Source organism: Mustela erminea, chromosome 9, assembly GCF_009829155.1.
Source record: "Mustela erminea isolate mMusErm1 chromosome 9, mMusErm1.Pri, whole genome shotgun sequence".
Taxonomy (NCBI): domain Eukaryota; kingdom Metazoa; phylum Chordata; class Mammalia; order Carnivora; family Mustelidae; genus Mustela; species Mustela erminea.
The window spans coordinates 20,992,745-21,010,686 of NC_045622.1; the positions used below are offsets into that span (position 1 = coordinate 20,992,745).

The 17,942-nt window shown below is 52.9% G+C and overlaps 1 protein-coding gene and 1 long non-coding RNA gene across 2 annotated transcripts; one reads left to right on the top strand and one right to left on the bottom strand.

The window, feature by feature from the left end:
- LOC116600053 lies at positions 1-3,293 on the top strand. Its single transcript, XR_004289484.1, has 3 exons — positions 1-407; positions 2,020-2,081; positions 3,062-3,293. It is a non-coding gene; the product is annotated as an uncharacterized LOC116600053 (long non-coding RNA).
- An 11,779-nt stretch (positions 3,294-15,072) lies between these two features.
- LOC116599205 (secreted seminal-vesicle Ly-6 protein 1-like) lies at positions 15,073-17,334 on the bottom strand. The gene is made up of 2 exons (XM_032358950.1): positions 16,440-17,334; positions 15,073-15,680 (listed from the first exon to the last, which is right to left on the bottom strand). Exons 1-2 carry the CDS (start codon positions 16,708-16,710, stop codon positions 15,556-15,558), a joined length of 396 nt encoding a protein of 131 aa, XP_032214841.1. The 5' UTR covers positions 16,711-17,334; the 3' UTR covers positions 15,073-15,555.
- Between the last annotated feature and the right edge of the window lie 608 nt (positions 17,335-17,942).

Here is a 17,942-nt window from a genome sequence, read left to right on the forward strand (position 1 = left end):
ATCATGACCTGAGCCGAAGGCAGAGGCTTAAACCACTGAGCCACCCAGGCGCCCCTCCGGCCTCATTTCTGCTGTGAAAGAAAGGTCGTGGCCTTCCGTGTTTACTGCAGTTGTGGTTTTATAGTTTCTGAGAAAATGAAACCATGGTATTTCACAGAATACTGAAATAGCAAGGAATCTCATGATGGCAGGTTTAGAAGGTTCTGGAGGCAGGGGCTAAGAAGGGAGACACCTATGACCTCATGATCCCATTTTATTTATTAATTCATTTTAGCAAAACGATGGAAACAAGCTGAGCTATCCCTTGTACTAAATACTTGGAGGTGCCAACATGGGGTCCCCAACACAGCCTGGGTTCCAGGGGACTCGAGGACACCCGTGCCAGTCCAGGCTCCCAAGTAATGATGGTAAGGGGAACAGCTTTACCAAAGCAAGGAGCCCTTGATTCCAAGTCTTGAGCTTAGCAACACTAAACAAACTAACACACACATAAACAAGTAAATAGCAGTGGAGGGAAAAACCTTCCAAATGACTTCTGTTTCCTCAACACAAAACAACAACAACCCAAACAGAGATAGTGGGGACCACACAGAAAATGGCCTTGTGGCCACCCCTGTCCTGGTTGTGGCTGATGGACACCCACCTGGGACAGCTGGAGAGCCGGTCCAGAGGCCTGTCCTGGGGCCTCACTTATGAGCTGTCCCGAGGTGCCCATGTGTGTATCCCCTGTGGCCGGCATCCCAGGCTCCTCTGGCTTCAGCTGTGGGGACACTATTCTGCTCCATCCTGACGGTTGCAAGAGACCTTTTCCCTGGCCCCTGTCCAACCTCACACGTGAACTCAGGGACTCGGAGGATTCAGCTGGGGCAGCTGGAGGAGTCTGACCTCTTCCATGAGCAGGGCGGGCCCCTGCGTGCAGCCTCTGCAGGGGAGGCACATGTCCAGCCCGGCCCCGTGTCCTCCTCTGGTGGCGCCGGGTGGGCGTCTGGCCCCATCAGGAAGCAGGGGCTCCTCCTCCTTCCTGGGGGGCAGAGGACAGCTCATGACCCAGGAGGCACAGCTCACTCAGATGGCCTGGGAGACTCACCCGGCCTCCTTCCCCTCTCTCCCTCAGAGCCCTCCAAGTTCTGCCCAGTCTCTCTAGAGAGGTGCAGCCACCTCAAATCTTCCTCTCAGCCCCTGGTTCTCTCCTGCCAAGGACACCCCTGGTGGTGGGAGCACCATCCTGCAGCAGCTGCTGCCTGGTGGAAGCCCAGGGTCCCTGGGAAGCAGGAAAGGCCCCAGTTTATCTGGAAATTCTGCATCCATGTCTGTGAGGTCATGACGCCCCTGACGCTGTCTCATGGTCACTGTGGCTTCCAAGGGCTGCCTCTCCCTGGTCTCATGACCTTCCCCCTTTTCACCTTCTAGCCCTTCCCTTTGCCTGGGCTGATGCCACCCCACAGGGAAAGTAGCCCCATTGCTGAGTTTCACCCTGTTACTTTCAAAGTAACAAAGGGTATTCGTGCCCATGGAGATTTGGGGAGTCTAGGGCTTCTCAGAGGGGTTTTACACACCACAGTGCCCGACAGGCCTCCACACTCCTCTCCCAGCCCCCTCCCCTCTCTTGCTCTTGAGTCCAAGTAAGCACAGCCCTGGTCAGAGTCTTCCCCATATCCCTAGGAGGAACAATTTTCTTCCCCACCCCTATCTTGGCCCTGGTCCTACTTCCCAGATGTACTGGTTCAGCCATCTCTCTACAAAAGCAAAGGTCTCAGCTTTTATTTTGTAAAGGCTTTATTTATTTATTTGAAAAGAGAGAAAGCAGGAGCAGAGGAAGAGAGAGAGAGAGAGAGCGAGAGAGCGGACTCCTCACTCAGGTGGAAGCTGTCCCAGGACTGGGTTCCAGGGTGAGATCAGGACCCTGAGATCAAGACCCAAGACAAAAGCAGAGGCTTCAACCACGGAGGTTCCCAGGAGCACTGTGGCTTTTAGAAATGGAAAGCATTGAAAATTCTTTTTCTTCTCCGTCATCGGCAGACACATCAGTCAGCCTAAAGACAACACCAAGTCATTTCGAAGTCTGTGTATGCGATGATTCGGTTTGTCTCTGTTACATGATTATTTTCAGTTAATGATTTACAGTACATGTTTCTGCCAATGCCTAGGATTCCTCAAAAAGCTTTGTCTGGGGAATTCAGAAGCCAGTCTTGGAACCCCTACTCTGTAGAGGCTTTCTGCAAATCTGAGGTGACAGGGTACAGTGGGCAGGTCCACTGTTCCCACCGCAAGCCGAGCCCAGGCCCAGGTCTGACCCCAGTTTGCTTGAACCTGTCAGGCCGCCGGCTGATGACGCTCAGGCTCTGAACTCACATGCAGGCAGCCCCGTCCGTGCCTCTCTGGAGCTCGGAATCCTCTGAACTTCTGAGCATGAAGTCCTGACTCCCTGAGCAGCCTCACAATGGGGGGGTGGGGTGGGGCTCAGAGCCTCTCCTGACCCGGGAATGTTCCCAGACGTCACAAGGGGGCGCCACACACTAGCTGCCCTGCCCTGATGATGGGAGGCTGGTCACAGGGGGGATCTGGGATTATGTGAGAATTGTTCATTTGCTTCTCTTGATTGCCAAGTTCAGTGGAACATAGAGAAGTAACAATGGTGAGAGCAGAAATGAGAACTGTCGTTTGCAGAACTTAATGCTTAATCTCAAGCAGGGAAGCCGTCCCCTCAGAGCAGGAAGAAGCCAGAGCTTGGCCTGGAGGCTCATGGACCTCAGGCAGGGCACTTCGTGACCAGCGGCAGGGATAACTGCCCAGGAGGAGAGGGTTCCAAAGGCTGAAAGAAACGTATTTTATTGTGTCCAGGGGAGAGGGGTCCTTAGGAAATGATTTTTTGGGTAAAGCTTTAAGAGTTCTCTCCATCCAATGTGGGGCTCGAACTCACAACCACGAGATACAGACACGTTCCGCTGACTGAGTCCCCCAGGCACCCCAGCAACTTGATATCTTTGATTATCTAGGAATGCAAGCCTGATTGCTTATAACAGGAAGCTAATGATCACATTATTTTCACATACATTTTCAGCATCTGCGGTGCCTGGAGCCCACCTGAGCTGGCAGAAGGCTCTGCGCAGCGACGAGTCCCAGCCTTTCTGACCACCACTGCTCGGTTTTTGAATGGAAACCCCAGGCCTTATCCACTCCCAATACCAACGGGGAACAGTCAGGGGCAGTGTGCGGTTCCCAGACTGTGGGGGATGGGGTCCTTCTGTTTGGTCCCTTCCCAGGTCTAGGGTCCATGGGAACAGGGGGTGGTGCCCTGCAGTCTCCCTCAGCCAGGACACAGTCGCATTCTCGGTTACTGCCCATACATCCAGCTGCACCTGTCTGTCCCCTCCTGTGTAGATGAAGGCTCCTGCTAATCTGGCTCTTGGAGGCCAAAACACCCCAGAATTGGTGAGCTTGAGTGAGCACTGAGAGCTGTCAGGGCCCTTGCCACCACACCCAAGAATGCTTGAGTTCAGGGCAACAGGTCATGGAACCAGTAAGATGGGGCCTAGGTCCGCTGTCCCCACCTCAAGAAGACTTCCTTGTGAGGAGGGACCCTGGGAATCACCACACAGTCACCCCAGGGCACATCCCTTTTAGCGGATGAGTTCGGGTCTATGGAACCCAGAGGATTAGCTAAAGGGATAATTCTACTGTAAAGATTCACAGGCACCTCCTTGGGCCACGGCTGCTTAATTTATGTCTAAAACCTCTGGTCCTGGAGGTAGAAATACCGACCCCAATGAAAAAATGTTATTGTGTCCTGAAAGCATGTTTTGGTACCCATCAGGCTGGGAGCCCCAGAATATGGTGCTCGGCACCCATTTGGGTCCAGATATGACCAGACAGAAGTGACGGGGACAGCGTGTGTGGACAAGCGCTGTCCTGCCAAATCGCTGACAGCCTTCAGGGTCACGACAACGGCCCTTAGGAGAAACTTCCCTTCTGTAAGGAAGGGTAAGAAGTGCACTTAGAAGCAACGGTTGCAAAATCAAACAAACAGGACGCTAGATGAATCGGCATACAGAAGCTTCCAGAAGGCCTCAAAATCCAGACTAGCTTCACGGAGAGATTCCTTGCAGAACACCCGGGAGAAAGTCCAGACCCGGGATGTTCAAGGTGACCGGTGACTGTTGCTGGTTTTCCCTCTCGGAAACCACAGACTAGTTCTGGGGGTGAAACTGGCCAGTTTGCAGAACCTGATAGAACAACAACAACAAAGCTCCCCTCCCCTCAGCTGATATGGCACTTGGTCCCCAGAGGGACAGAAAGGGCTCCTCCACCTTCCGCAAGGTATTGACTGAGGAAGATAAAGCAGCTGGAGGCTGGGTGCGCCCAGGACAGCATTGAAGCCACAATCCAGTTCCTCGAGGAACTGGGAGTCCCGACCCCACCTCACACATCTCTGGGATGCTAGAATGCGGCTCTGGAGGTCAGCTGACTTCTCCCAGTCCTTTTTCCCCACCCCAGACCTCTGCTGTTTACCCCCAAGGGCTTGAACTTGCCTTGTGTCCTGGGGCTCTGAGATGTCCGTCTCAAAGGACAGACTTAAGGGAGGTGATCGGATCAGCAGTGGCAACCACATTTGGAACGTGGGGCCCCGGGAAATCCTAAGTGCAGGGAGTCGGAAAGTCCCCGTTGCATCCGTCTGCATCGTGTGTACGCATGCGCGGGAGGCGGGTGCTATTTTCTACCTCCAGGTGGGATGCCCAAAATTCAGAACTCTGTTCATCGACATAAATGAAGTCTTTATAGAAGTCCCCAGAACGATCCTGGGAACCAACACCACTACTTTTCTGGTTCACAGTCTCTGGGGTCATCTTTGGCAAAGGAAAGCGGCTTTCAGCTTGGTTTCATCAAATCAGGCCCGGCTTCAGACACATCAGTCAGCCTAAAGACAACACCAAGTCATTTCGAAGTCTGTGTATGCGATGATTCGGTTTGTCTCTGTTACATGATTATTTTCAGTTAATGATTTACAGCACATGTTTCTGCCAATGCCTAGGATTCCTCAAAAAGCTTGGTCTGGGGAATTCAGAAGCCAGTCTTGGAACCCCTACTCTGTAGAGGCTTTCTGCAAATCTGAGGTGACAGGGTACAGTGGGCAGGTCCACTGCTCCCACCGCAAGCCGAGCCCAGGCCCAGGTCTGACCCCAGTATGCTTGAACCTGTCAGGCTGCCGGCTGCTGACGCTCAGGCTCTGAACTCACATGCAGGCAGCCCCGTCCGTGCCTCTCTGGAGCTTGGAATCCTCTGAACTTCTGAGCATGAACTCCTGATTCCCTGAGCAGCCTCACAACAGGGGCCAGACCTCAGAGCCTCTCCTGACCCGGGAATGTTCCCAGACGTCACAAGGGGGCGCCACACACTAGCTGCCCTGCCCTGATGATGGGAGGCTGGTCACAGGGGGGATCTGGGATTTTGTGAGAATTGTTCATTTGCTTCTCTTGATTGCCAAGTTCAGTGGAACATAGAGAAGTAACAATGGTGAGAGCAGAAATGAGAACTGTCGTTTGCAGAACTTAATGCTTAATCTCAAGCAGGGAAGCCGTCCCCTCAGAGCAGGAAGAAGCCAGAGCTTGGCCTGGAGGCTCATGGACCTCAGGCAGGGCACTTCGTGACCAGCAGCAGGGACAACTGCCCAGGAGGAGAGGGTTCCAAAGGCTGAAAGAAACGTATTTTATTGTGTCCAGGGGAGAGGGGTCCTTAGGAAATGATTTTTTGGGTAAAGCTTTAAGAGTTCTCTCCATCCAATGTGGGGCTCGAACTCACAACCACGAGATACAGACACGTTCCGCTGACTGAGTCCCCCAGGCACCCCAGCAACTTGATATCTTTGATTATCTAGGAATGCAAGCCTGATTGCTTATAACAGGAAGCTAATGATCACATTATTTTCACATACATTTTCAGCATCTGTGGTGCCTGGAGCCCACCTGAGCTGGCAGAAGGCTCTGCGCAGCGACGAGTCCCAGCCTTTCTGACCACCACTGCTCGGTTTTTGAATGGAAACCCCAGGCCTTATCCACTCCCAATACCAACGGGGAACAGTCAGGGGCAGTGTGCGGTTCCCAGACTGTGGGGGATGGGGTCCTTCTGTTTGGTCCCTTCCCAGGTCTAGGGTCCATGGGAACAGGGGGTGGTGCCCTGCGGTCTCCCTCAGCCAGGACACAGTCGCATTCTCGGTTACTGCCCATACATCCAGCTGCACCTGTCTGTCCCCTCCTGTGTAGATGAAGGCTCCCGCTAATCTGGCTCTTAGAGGCCAAAACCCCCCAGAATTGGTGAGCTTGAGTGAGCACTGAGAGCTGTCAGGGCCCTTGCCACCACACCCAAGAATGCTTGAGTTCAGGGCAACAGGTCATGGAACCAGTAAGATGGGGCCTAGGTCCGCTGTCCCCACCTCAAGAAGACTTCCATGTGAAGAGGGACCCTGGGAATCACCACACAGTCACCCCAGGGCACGTCCCTTTTAGCGGATGAGTTCGGGTCTATGGAACCCAGAGGATTAGCTAAAGGGATAATTCTACTGTAAAGATTCACAGGCGCCTCCTTGGGCCACGGCTGCTTAATTTATGTCTAAAACCTCTGGTCCTGGAGGTAGAAATACCGACCCCAATGAAAAAATGTTATTGTGTCCTGAAAGCATGTTTTGGTACCCATCAGGCTGGGAGCCCCAGAATATGGTGCTCGGCACCCATTTGGGTCCAGATATGACCAGACAGAAGTGACGGGGACAGCGTGTGTGGACAAGCGCTGTCCTGCCAAATCGCTGACAGCCTTCAGGGTCACGACAACGGCCCTTAGGAGAAACTTCCCTTCTGTAAGGAAGGGTAAGAAGTGCACTTAGAAGCAACGGTTGCAAAATCAAACAAACAGGACGCTAGATGAATCGGCATACAGAAGCTTCCAGAAGGCCTCAAAATCCAGACTAGCTTCACGGAGAGATTCCTTGCAGAACACCCGGGAGAAAGTCCAGACCCGGGATGTTCAAGGTGACCGGTGACTGTTGCTGGTTTTCCCTCTCGGAAACCACAGACTAGTTCTGGGGGTGAAACTGGCCAGTTTGCAGAACCTGACAGAACAACAACAACAAAGCTCCCCTCCCCTCAGCTGATATGGCACTTGGTCCCCAGAGGGACAGAAAGGGCTCCTCCACCTTCCGCAAGGTATTGACTGAGGAAGATAAAGCAGCTGGAGGCTGGGTGCGCCCAGGACAGCATTGAAGCCACAATCTAGTTCCTCGAGGAACTGGGAGTCCCGACCCCACCTCACACATCTCTGGGATGCTAGAATGCGGCTCTGGAGGTCAGCTGACTTCTCCCAGTCCTTTTTCCCCACCCCAGACCTCTGCTGTTTACCCCCAAGGGCTTGAACTTGCCTTGTGTCCTGGGGCTCTGAGATGTCTGTCTCAAAGGACAGACTTCAGGGAGGTGATCGGATCAGCAGTGGCAACCACATTTGGAACGTGGGGCCCCGGGAAATCCTAAGTGCAGGGAGTCGGAAAGTCCCCGTTGCATCCGTCTGCATCGTGTGTACGCATGCGCGGGAGGCGGGTGCTATTTTCTACCTCCAGGTGGGATGCCCAAAATTCAGAACTCTGTTCATCGACATAAATGAAGTCTTTATAGAAGTCCCCAGAACGATCCTGGGAACCAACACCACTACTTTTCTGGTTCACAGTCTCTGGGGTCATCTTTGGCAAAGGAAAGCGGCTTTCAGCTTGGTTTCATCAAATCAGGCCCGGCTTCAGACGGAGCAGCGTTAAGTAGCGTGCGGAAATCCCACTTGCACTCTGCCTTCTCAGACCGGCTCATGCTCTCTCCCACAAGGTCTGTCAGCGAGAAAAATAGCTTGGGATGATGGCGACTGTGCCCAGCGTCTCGTGAAGTTGTGAAGGGTGTGAATATCATTGAGAACAAGGCAACGGAATAGATAAAATAAAAATAGCATAAACATCTTTACGTAAACTTTTTCAATTTTTTCTGTCTAGATGACCAAAGTTAAAGGAAATGATAGTCATTAACTGTCTAGGTCAATGCCAGTGAGATGAAAGGCTGAAACCGTAGCTGCCAAACGTGGGCTTGTCTCTACAGGGGCCGCTACTAATAGACCTGGGTCTGTTAGTAAACATGTTACAAACCCTGAAATAAAACTTGCCGGAAGAAAGTAGGTCTTCAGAAATCATAAAACATATTCATAAATTTGCCAAGCCCCAGAATGCAGGTGTAAAACACTGTTCATGCTTATGGACTCCTTTATCTTCACAAAAAATGAAGGTTTCTATTTTTTTTTTTTAAGAGATTTTATTTATTTATTTGACAGACAGAGATCACAGGCAGAGAGGCAGGCAGAGAGAGAGAGGAAGGGAAGCAGGTTCCCTAGTGAACACAGAGCCGGATGCGTGGCTTGATCCCAGGACCCAGGGACCATGACCTGAGCCAAAGGCAGAGGCTTTAACCCACTGAGGCACGCAGGCGCCCCAAAGAGGAAGGTTTCTAAAGGTGAAAAGTTCTAATGTATGTAATTAAAACAACCAGAAGAAATAAGGGATACCTCCCCTAATGCAAGTAAAGTAGGATGTCTGTTTTCAGTAACAGAGGGTATAAAGAATGGAAAGGCATTCTTTGTTTTGGGAATAGAAAGGAATTTTGTCCTAAGAGAGATTGATTATGTCAAAGCAGGGAAGAGAAAAAACCCAGGACAAAATCTGAAAGTAACAGAGAGTTGTAGAAGGTTTATGAAAAAGGAAACTTGGCAAAGGAATTTTAATGTGTGGCAAGTGAGAAAGCATTTAACTAATTTGAATGACTTTTAGATTTATTTGTGTGCTTGAGAGAGCTGGGAGGAGTGGCGAGAGAGCGAGAGAACAACTCAATTTTTCCTAAAGATGCATTTATTTATTTTTAGAGAAAGAGAGCGTGAGCAGGGGGAGGTGTAGTGGGGAAGGGAGAGAGAGACAAGCAGATTCCCTGTGTGGTGCGGGACTCCCCGCAGCGCTGGCTCTCATGACCTTGAGCTCCTGTTTTGAGCAAAATCAAGTCAGTTGCTTAACCAGCTCACCACACAGGTGCCCCGAAGGTAAATGAATTTTAACATCAGAAGTAAGTTGTGCAAACTCGGCATTGGTTTTTTGCTGGTTAAAGGATAGCGTTTCCTTGAGCTATTGTTCTGTTCTTGATCAGAGATTGTATAAGAATTTTCTTTAATTTTCTCAGTAATCTTCTAGAAAGCACAGATTTGGGGTTTTCCTTAATACGTTACGATGCATGACAGTGTTTCTAGCCAACACCTTTTAGTCTTCCTTTCCTTCAGTAGAAAAACTCTGCTCCTGCCTCTGCGGGATCCAGCACAAACTTCTTCAGGAACCCGTCACTGTGGGACACTTGCTCCCACAGCGCATCCTGCCGTGGTCCCCCTGTTCACCAGCTCAGCATCACCTGCCTTTGGTGCTGCTACAGGAGGGACGCTTAGTGGTGTTTGAATGTCTGCATCACGATGGTCCGGGTTCTGCCGTGATACGTGTGAAACTCCTGAGCGCTTCACATTTGCTGAAGGAGTGACGTGCTGTTTGTGAATGAAGAATATTCGCGAACATTTTCCCTGCCTGGAGTAGGATCCACCATCCTGCCAAAGAATGGAGACCTGGTCTGTGACAGTGACATCATGGGATTCTCTGGCTGTGGTGACAAGGCGGGCACAGGCTGATGTTCTCTGGCTGCACTGACACAGGTGTAGACGTCACCAAAGAGGGGACATGTGAGCAGGGACCTGGGGAAGCAGGTGAGGGAGGCCTGAGACTCGGCAGGGAAAGACCTTCCAGGCAGAGGGAGTAGCAGGTGTGAGGGTCCTGAGGTGGGACTCTGCTTGGGGGTTGAACAGCTGAGGAGCCAGGAGAGTGTGGAGAGGCGAGGGGCACTGCAGGTGAGGGGAGAGGGCCACGGGGACCCCGCACCCTGCAGGGCCTCGCCACCCTCTAAGGATGTCGGCTTTCCTGGGAGCGCACGCGGGAGCCAGGGGAACGTGTGGAGCAGACGGGGGACCTGTTGCCCGTGGTGTCGCGGGAGCCCTCTGTGTGCAGGTGTGCAGGACAAAGTGTGAGGGTGAGGAGGGGGCTGGGGTGGGGGCAGGGAGACCAGACGGGGGGCCGCTGGGGTCTGCCTGCCTACATTCCTACCTCCCGTATTCCGTTTCTTTCGTCTTTTTCCTTCTTCCTTTTCTTCATTATTTTCTTCTTTTCTTTCTTTCTTTTTCTCCTTTGGGGATCTGGTAGATTTTTAAAAAACATAATCTTCCAAATTTCTATTAAATAAAAACATTCTATGATGATTTGTGAGTCCATGAAGAGTTTTGAAAGCCTCCTCTGCATTTCTGGTTATTTATCTTGTTAAAGAATTAAGTGTTTGTCGCAGTGAGGCAGGAATCTCTTTCCCCTGCCGTCTGGCCAGCAGGCAGCCCCCCGGGCAGTGCAGGCATGAGGCCCCTTGTCTCCAGCATCCGCTGCTCCCAACGGGAAGGCCGCCCCTCCGGCGCACTTGCAGTCCACCGGCTCGTCTCTCTAGGAAATGCTCAGACCCTCCTCATCTTGCCCACTGTACCGGGATCTCACAGTGACGAGTCCAGCGGGCTCTCACTGTTTTTCCTCCTTGACACTTGCTAGACACTTTCTGCTCAAGATATATATATATCTGAGCTGAGGAAAACGGGAAAAATGCTTTTCGATGGTAAATTCTTCCCACTGTTTCTCTGGCATGCTGTGGCTTTGCTTCGCACTCCGGGTCCCCCTTCCACATCTCGGGAATTCCTCAGTCACTGGTTGTCTGTGTCATCTGTGTCTGATCTGGGCCATGGAAGGCAAGACAGGCAGAGGGGAGAGGGAGATTACAAAGCTCCAGAAGGGGTTTCTAGAAGGAGGGAGCGGCCACTCCCCAATGCTTCCAGGAAGTGAGGGAGAGAAGGGCTGACAGTGTTGAGGCTCAGTGTGGGGAACCTCCTGCCCTTGGGGCCCCAAGAAGCGGCCTCCTCTGGGAGGGCAGCCAGGCCTGACGGGGTCTGACTGGGTAGGTTCCAGGTCCTGGAGGAAACACTTTGAGGCTGGTGTTATTTCCATTTAACATCGAAATTGGAAGCACCCCCCGGGTCACATCACTCAGGTCAACTTGGGATTGGGCCTCCCCGCCTGAGCCAACATCCAGAGGCTTCCCCACGAGGCTACTCAGCCCCCGCCCTGACACAGCAGTGGTGGATTCTGTGGAGGGGAGACTCATGTTCTCTTCTTTGTCCCTGGGCCTCTCCCCACATGTGGCTGCAAGGAGGGCTGCGGAGAGGAGGCTTCCTGAGTGCTGATCCCCCAGAGCCCGGGAAGCCATGCTGTGCCTTCTCAGACTCTGACGGGAGCTTTGCTTACACATGATTGGGAGGGTCTCTGGAAGCTTCCTCGGGGCAGGAAGTGAAGGTGGGGTAGGTATGGATTTGTGGGTACTACAGCCTGGTGTCCCAGAAATACTTCATGGCTCCTTCTCTTGAAGTCATCCATGATCTGACCCCGCCCCCCCCCCCCCCCCCCCCCCCGCCATCTACCCAGGTGCTAAAACATTCCATCTCTGTGGTTGTGGGGGTTTCTCCCTCCTCTCATGACTGTGGGGAGCAGTGTCTAAGGAAGGTCGTTGAGTGTTCGCCTGAACTTAGAGCAGAAATATCTGTCTTTGCTGGAGCTCCTGTCCCTGTTTCGGTTTCATGCCTGGGGCCTCCCTGGTTCCTGCCGAGTCTGAAATCCATGCAGATGATGGGCCACATCTCTGAGGGGACCGTGTCCCTGTGAGGTCACCCGCTCCTTCAGGGGCTGACCAAATCAGGGTGGAGAGGATTGATCCCATTCTCCCTCAGCGCCCAAGGCACTCCCTCCTCCCCACTCATCCAGGTCATGCTGCCCAGGGCTTCAGGCCTCCAGATAGACCAGCAAGTGGGGGAGGCTGTTCTCAAACAACTTCCGTTTGTATTGCCAAAACATGCTCCTTGCGGGCATGCATCAAATGGACTGGAAACTTTCTGGAAGAAAGTGGGAGCTAGGTTCAGTAGGGGAGAGAGGCAAGACAAAAAGAGTTGAGTAGGTCTGCTAGAAATCCTGCCACAAAATGGTTCGTGTCCTTAGGTAAATGTTTTAGGAAAGGAAAGTTGAAGTTGTATGGGAGTTTTCTAAAGTAACAGCAGCGCGCAGGCAAAATGCCCCGCTTGTCTCCCATCTTCAGGTTAGAGCAGAGGGGCTGGGCAGAGCCCCTGGGTGGCGCAGAGACCCCTCGTCTGGTGGGAGCTCTGGAACCAGTGCGGGTGCCCTTTGGGTGATTCTGGAAGTCTGTGTGGAGGAAACGCTTGCCGTCTACCAGCATGATTTAGCATCTCTAGGTCACCCCCAACCCTGTGAACCTGGGGAGAGGGTCTTCCTGGTGCAGCTGTCTCCATCTCAGCCCCTCACTTCCTGCCACCCCTACACACAGGTCATGGAGCCGCTCTTCTCATTCTATAGTTTGTTTGTTTATTTTGTCAGTAGTCTCTTCACCTCACACGGGGCTCAAGCTCACACCCCGGGATCAAGGGTTGCATACACTCTTCCACGACCGGCACCCCAGGCTTCCTCTGCTTTAAGAAATTCCCCACAGGTGCCTGGGTGGCTCAGTGGAATGAGAATCTGCCTTGGGCTCAGGTCATGACCCCAGGGTCCTGGGATTGAGCCCCACATGGGCCTCCTTGGTCAGTGGGGAGTCTGCTTCTCCCTCCCCCACTCTCTCCCCCTAATTGTGCTTCCCACTCTCACTTTCAAAAAAATAAAATCTTAAAAAAAAAAAATCTTCCCATCCATTTGCTAATCATAAACATGTTCCATCATGAGACCCTTTTCCCAGATACCCCCAGGATCACAAGCTGCCCTGGGGACTGTGACAGTGACAGCAGGCAGTTAGCGGGGGGCTGGGCAAGGCGGGGGAGAGATTTTTTTTTTTAAAGATTTTATTTATTTATTTGACAGAGAGAGATCACAAGTAGGCAGAGAGGCAGGCAGAGAGAGAGGAAGGGAAGCAGGCCCCCTGCTGAGCAGAGAGCCCGATGCGGGATTCGATCCCAGGACCCTGAGATCATGACCTGAGCCGAAGGCAGCGGCTTAACCCACTGAGCCACCCAGACACCTGAGACAGAGAGATTTTGAAGCATGGACCCAACCCTGTGGTCAACCACATGACCCTGAGATAATGACCTGAGCTGAAATTGATATCTGAATACTTAACCAAGTAAGCCACCCAGTGCCCCAAAATGCCCTTCGGTTTTAAATTTGGATTGTTCCCTGGGTGGGGAGAAGCAGTGGGACCCCGTCTCCATAGCAGTTGGGGTGGAAGTCACTCTCCCAGTCTGTCCAGCTGACAGGAGGGCAGACAGCAGAGACTGACAACCACTGCATCCCCGCAATCATGCTGTTACACCTTGATGTCGGTCCTCAGGAAATTACAGGGGATACTGCACTCTGCTCCCCAGCCTGCACATAGAAAGCAGGACTCTGAAGTCCAAGGACGCTCAGGTACGTGAACCACCCTCTGTGCGTGGTGTCCTCTGCTGAGCCCTACCAGAACTGGGGCGCACAGCTAATGCCTTCAGTGGCGCCCCCCCCACCCCCCACATCAAAACTCATGGCTCACTTGCAGGTGCACAGAGGAGCCCTGGGAGAAGGAGGTTTGGGGGACATGCTGGGCTCCTAATGATGAAGGAAGCCACAGAGATAGAAGTGAGACTTCTGACTCTGTCCAGCCCTAGGGGATAGTTTGAGTTGAAAGAGTTCCGAGTCCGCCACCTTAAAATATGTCATTTGACCCAGCATCATTTTGAGCTGAAAGTCACTTCCATTTCACAGCTACAAGAAAAACTCTCTGGCCCCCCTCTCCCCACCAGGGAGGGAGGATGGATGCTTGGTGACGGGAGGCAGCCCAAGACCCTAGTTCCCAGGCATCTCTGTAATAATTTATACCAATCAGCCTTTCCATTCCTTTTCCCATAGAATCACCATCCCATATTTTGCCACCCCTGAATGTAGAAATCCCTTTTTTCTCCTTTTGTCGCTTCTGTACCAAGTTTGCCTTCTGTGTGAAGAGGCTGTAGCAGTTCTGGTTTGATCACCCATCTCTAGTGAGCCCCTCGTGCATGTGTAAGTGATGCTAGTGTCAACCCACTGTTTGCACGCCCTCTTCTCCTCTGCCTTTTCCCAGTCTAGAAGCCCCGGCTCCAAAGCCGCTCCTTGCTACAGAGTCCTGTGAGGAAAGAGGCCGGTGGCAGAAGTGGAGAAGCTGTTGTCACAAAGCGATGAGCAGACAGCTGCCCGCGGACTATTCCCTGAGCTGCTGGTCGCCCTCAGGACAGCATGGGAGCGTGAGTCGGGAGGACCCATGCTCTCCTGAGGGCTGGCGGCTTGGGGACAATAAGGACACGACACCACCGACAGGAATACAGGGGTTCCTGGGGGTGGCCCACAGCAAGAGACCCCACAGATAAGCTCCTGAGACAAGCTGGGCTCCAGCTTCCTTGAGGGGGAGCCTGAAAGGGCGGGAGTAGGCTATCTGGTCCCATAGTACATGTTTTCCTGTTAATCAGTATATGCTGCTCTGTGTTCCTCATTTGCGCCGTCATTCTTTCCTTTGTAACGGAGGTCAAATGGGGAGCAGGTCGAGGAGCCTGAGCGGTTGGGGGGCAAAGTGGGGGATGGAAGGAACAAGGCTCCATCCACTGTGCTCACGAGAGCATCTGAATTTTCTCTCGGGCACACCAGATTGCCTGACAGATTGCAAGATTACATTTTTTACCAATTGTTTGGGGTCAGGGAACGGTGGAATGCGGGCAGAAATTACGTACAGTATTTCAAGTTCTGGCCCTAAAAGCCTCCGTGTGGTTCTCCATGCTACTTCCCCTTCTGTAGAGAGCTTGGACACTAGGTTAAAGATGGCAGCAGGAAAAGCTGAAAGGAACCGGAATCTCTAAATAATCCCCATTACCTGCATGGACGGTGAAGTGGGTTAGCAATCATTTTTTTTTTATTGTTTTAAGACACCAACATTTCAGAGATTTGGGTTAACACTTCCAATACATACATCACTTTCGGCCTACTCTTTCCCTACGCTTTTCAGCTTCTGAGGGCTCTCCTTCTTCCTTCAGCCGGCTTCCTCCAGATCACCCCGAATCATAGACCCCATAGTCTCCTACAGACCCTGCTTTTAAAAATGAAAATAAGCATGATTCGTGACTCGGGCCTGGCGAGGAAGAAGGCACACTTGCCCCTGCCCATGCCCACCCCTCTTTACCCCAACTGGATTTTGAAGACTCTCCCGGGAGCCTCTCACAAAGAGGGAAAGAAAAGGGTGACTGGGCCTGGCACAGAGCTAGTTTATGACTTCCCCCTACGGACAGCCCGTGGTGAGTGCACAGCAGTTGCGAGGAACGTGAGAGTTGCAAAGTGTGTTGATTCCGCTTCTTCGGGTCAGGGCAGGGCGGTCTCCAGCTTTAGAACTTGTTGCAGAAAGATGAGTCATTGCAACATTTCTCCTCCATAGCAACATCCTTATTAAACATGGTCATAGAGTAGCACACACTGCTGCAGCCTTGGTACCCATAGGAAAGATTGTCATCTACAGAGAGGCAGAGAATAGGCCGAATGAGACCCCAGAGTCTGGGTTGCAGACCCACGGCTGTGGGGTTCAGCGTATCCTGGCATGCAGTGCTGTCAACATTGCAGAACGGATCCATGGGTCACTGCATCCACAAATTAATCAAGGAACCAGGAGAAAATGGCACTTTCCATCCAGGACTCCTGCTCCCTGCTAGGGAGGAGGATCTGCTTCCCAGGATTGAGAGATTTGATCGAGCGGCCCCTAGTGGTCGCTTGCAGAATAGGTCTGGGGGCTCTCTGTCCTGGGATTCAGTCCCTCCCCACCCAGGAGAGGGCAGGAAGGGGTGAATAGAAATTGCCCTAATCACCCTCCCCACTGCTCTCCCCCTACCTCTACCCCCAGTTTCCCAAAACTCTATCACACTCAGGTCCCACTCAGTGGGATGTTAGCACCCTTCCTGTCAGCTCAGGAGCTAACAGAAGATCCTGTCTTCCTCTCTTATAGGTACCGGCCCAATCAGGCGCCCCTGGCAGCAAGTATCTGAAGCAGGTGACATAAATGCATAAATTTAGTTGAAAAAAGGAAATGAACCCCTGTCTATATTGGTGCTACTCCCAGGCTCCTAAGGTCCCACTTCCCTGGTTCTAGAGTCACCTTGCCTTGTCCTGGGACCCGGCTCCATGGGGTCCCATGCAGGGTCCCACTCCCAATCCTGAACACCCACTCCCAGCACCCAATGGCACACAAAGGTTGCGCAGGAGACTGCTGAGACCCTACCTTTGTAGACCTTCCTCAGAAAGCACTGCTGGTAGCCTTCAGCCTGGCAGACGCTCTCCCCGGTCTGGCAAACCCCACTGGCGTTGACTCGTTGACACTGGAAACACTGAAGAGCTGGAAAGTGAAAACGGGCATCATGAGGCTCTTCTGGCTCTGTCTTCCCCCAGGTCAGGAGGGCGCACACGCTTTGGGCCACGGACAGCCCAGACAGCGACCGGATCTCAAGCCCGGTGAGGTGGCTGAAAACGGGGATTTCTGGGTGCTTCCTCATAGCTGGGAGGACTCTCGACTTCCAGGGATGGAGGACGGTAGGAGGAGATCAGAGAGAGGGAAGGAGGCCAGCCAGGGAGGACTGAGGGAAGGAGAAGGCAGGAGGGGGTCGTAGCTGCCCGTGTCCCTGCAAAAGTCTGGTCTGGAGCCACGGTTCCTCCCTCTTCTCCAGCCTTAGGACAGCAGCAGCTGGCCCCTGCCTTCACTCCACAAATACTGAGCACCTGCTGTGTGCAAGGCACTCTGCCAGGTGGTGGGGACAGAGAGACAGGAGGGAGGAATGAAACATGTGTGTCACTTATTTCCTTAGGGCGACGAATTCATCGGGGCAGAGGCTGGCCCTGGACATGCAAGGAAGAGAATCTGATCCTGGGACAGAGAAGAGCGGGGTCTGACCACGGGGACCTTAGGGTGGGAGCCTGTGGGCTGTTCCCCAACCCAGGGTGTCAGAGAAGCACTCTCAGGGTCGCATAAGCGCCCACAAGAGCAAATTAAAGGAAGAAGAAAAGGTGACTCTTTAAACACCCGTGAGGACGTGGGGGGACTGGTTCCAGGAAGACACAGGGGCAAGTGCAGAGATTCTGAGAGAAGACCCGTGGGACCAGTTCCAGGAAGGAAAAGGCCAGCAGAGACCGAGGAGGGGGAGGCCGGCAGAACTAGGAGGTGAGCCGCAACAGGCTCCGGGGGCCGGACCCAGGGTCCCTCCTCAGGGCTGTAGCAGGTCCTCAGGACGCAAACGCATGGACCCCAGGACTTTGGTCAGCTATCAAAGGACTCTTCCTTGGGGGTCTTTTTCTCATGCTCTTTTCATCCTGTTTTGCTGGTTTTTTTCAAGAGTGTCTGCGCCTGGGGCCAAAACTCCGTCATGGCCACCAGATCAGGCCCATAAGTGACACTGTTCACCCAAGGGCACTCCTGTCCACCAGCACCTGCAGATACAGTGGCTCGGCCTTGCGGGACTCCCAGTAAATCCTCAACAGACCATCGGGGACCTGGGGTAGGACAACTTGGTGTCCTGCTTCAGCGGGAGGAAGTTACAGAACATGAGCTCTTCTGCCCACAGCAGCCTGAAAGCCTAAGGGTCCTGCTTAGGGGGGGAGGGAGGGGGAGAACAGAGCAAGCAGCAGACAGGGCTGTGGCTCCCGCCCCAGGCTCACAGAGAGTAACACCTCTGGGGCTCCCAGGTGAAGGGACATCCTTCACTCTGTCACCACCCTGGCTTTGCTCTCCTCA

Excerpts from the sequence above, each read along its gene's own strand:
- LOC116599205 (XM_032358950.1), bottom strand. The coding sequence starts at position 16,710 with ATGAGGAAGCACCCAGAAATCCCCGTTTTCAGCCACCTCACCGGGCTT. Across the intron at positions 15,681-16,439 it reads TCTGAGGAAGGTCTACAAAG|ATGACAATCTTTCCTATGGG; the intron begins GTAGGGTCTCAG and ends GCCTCTCTGTAG.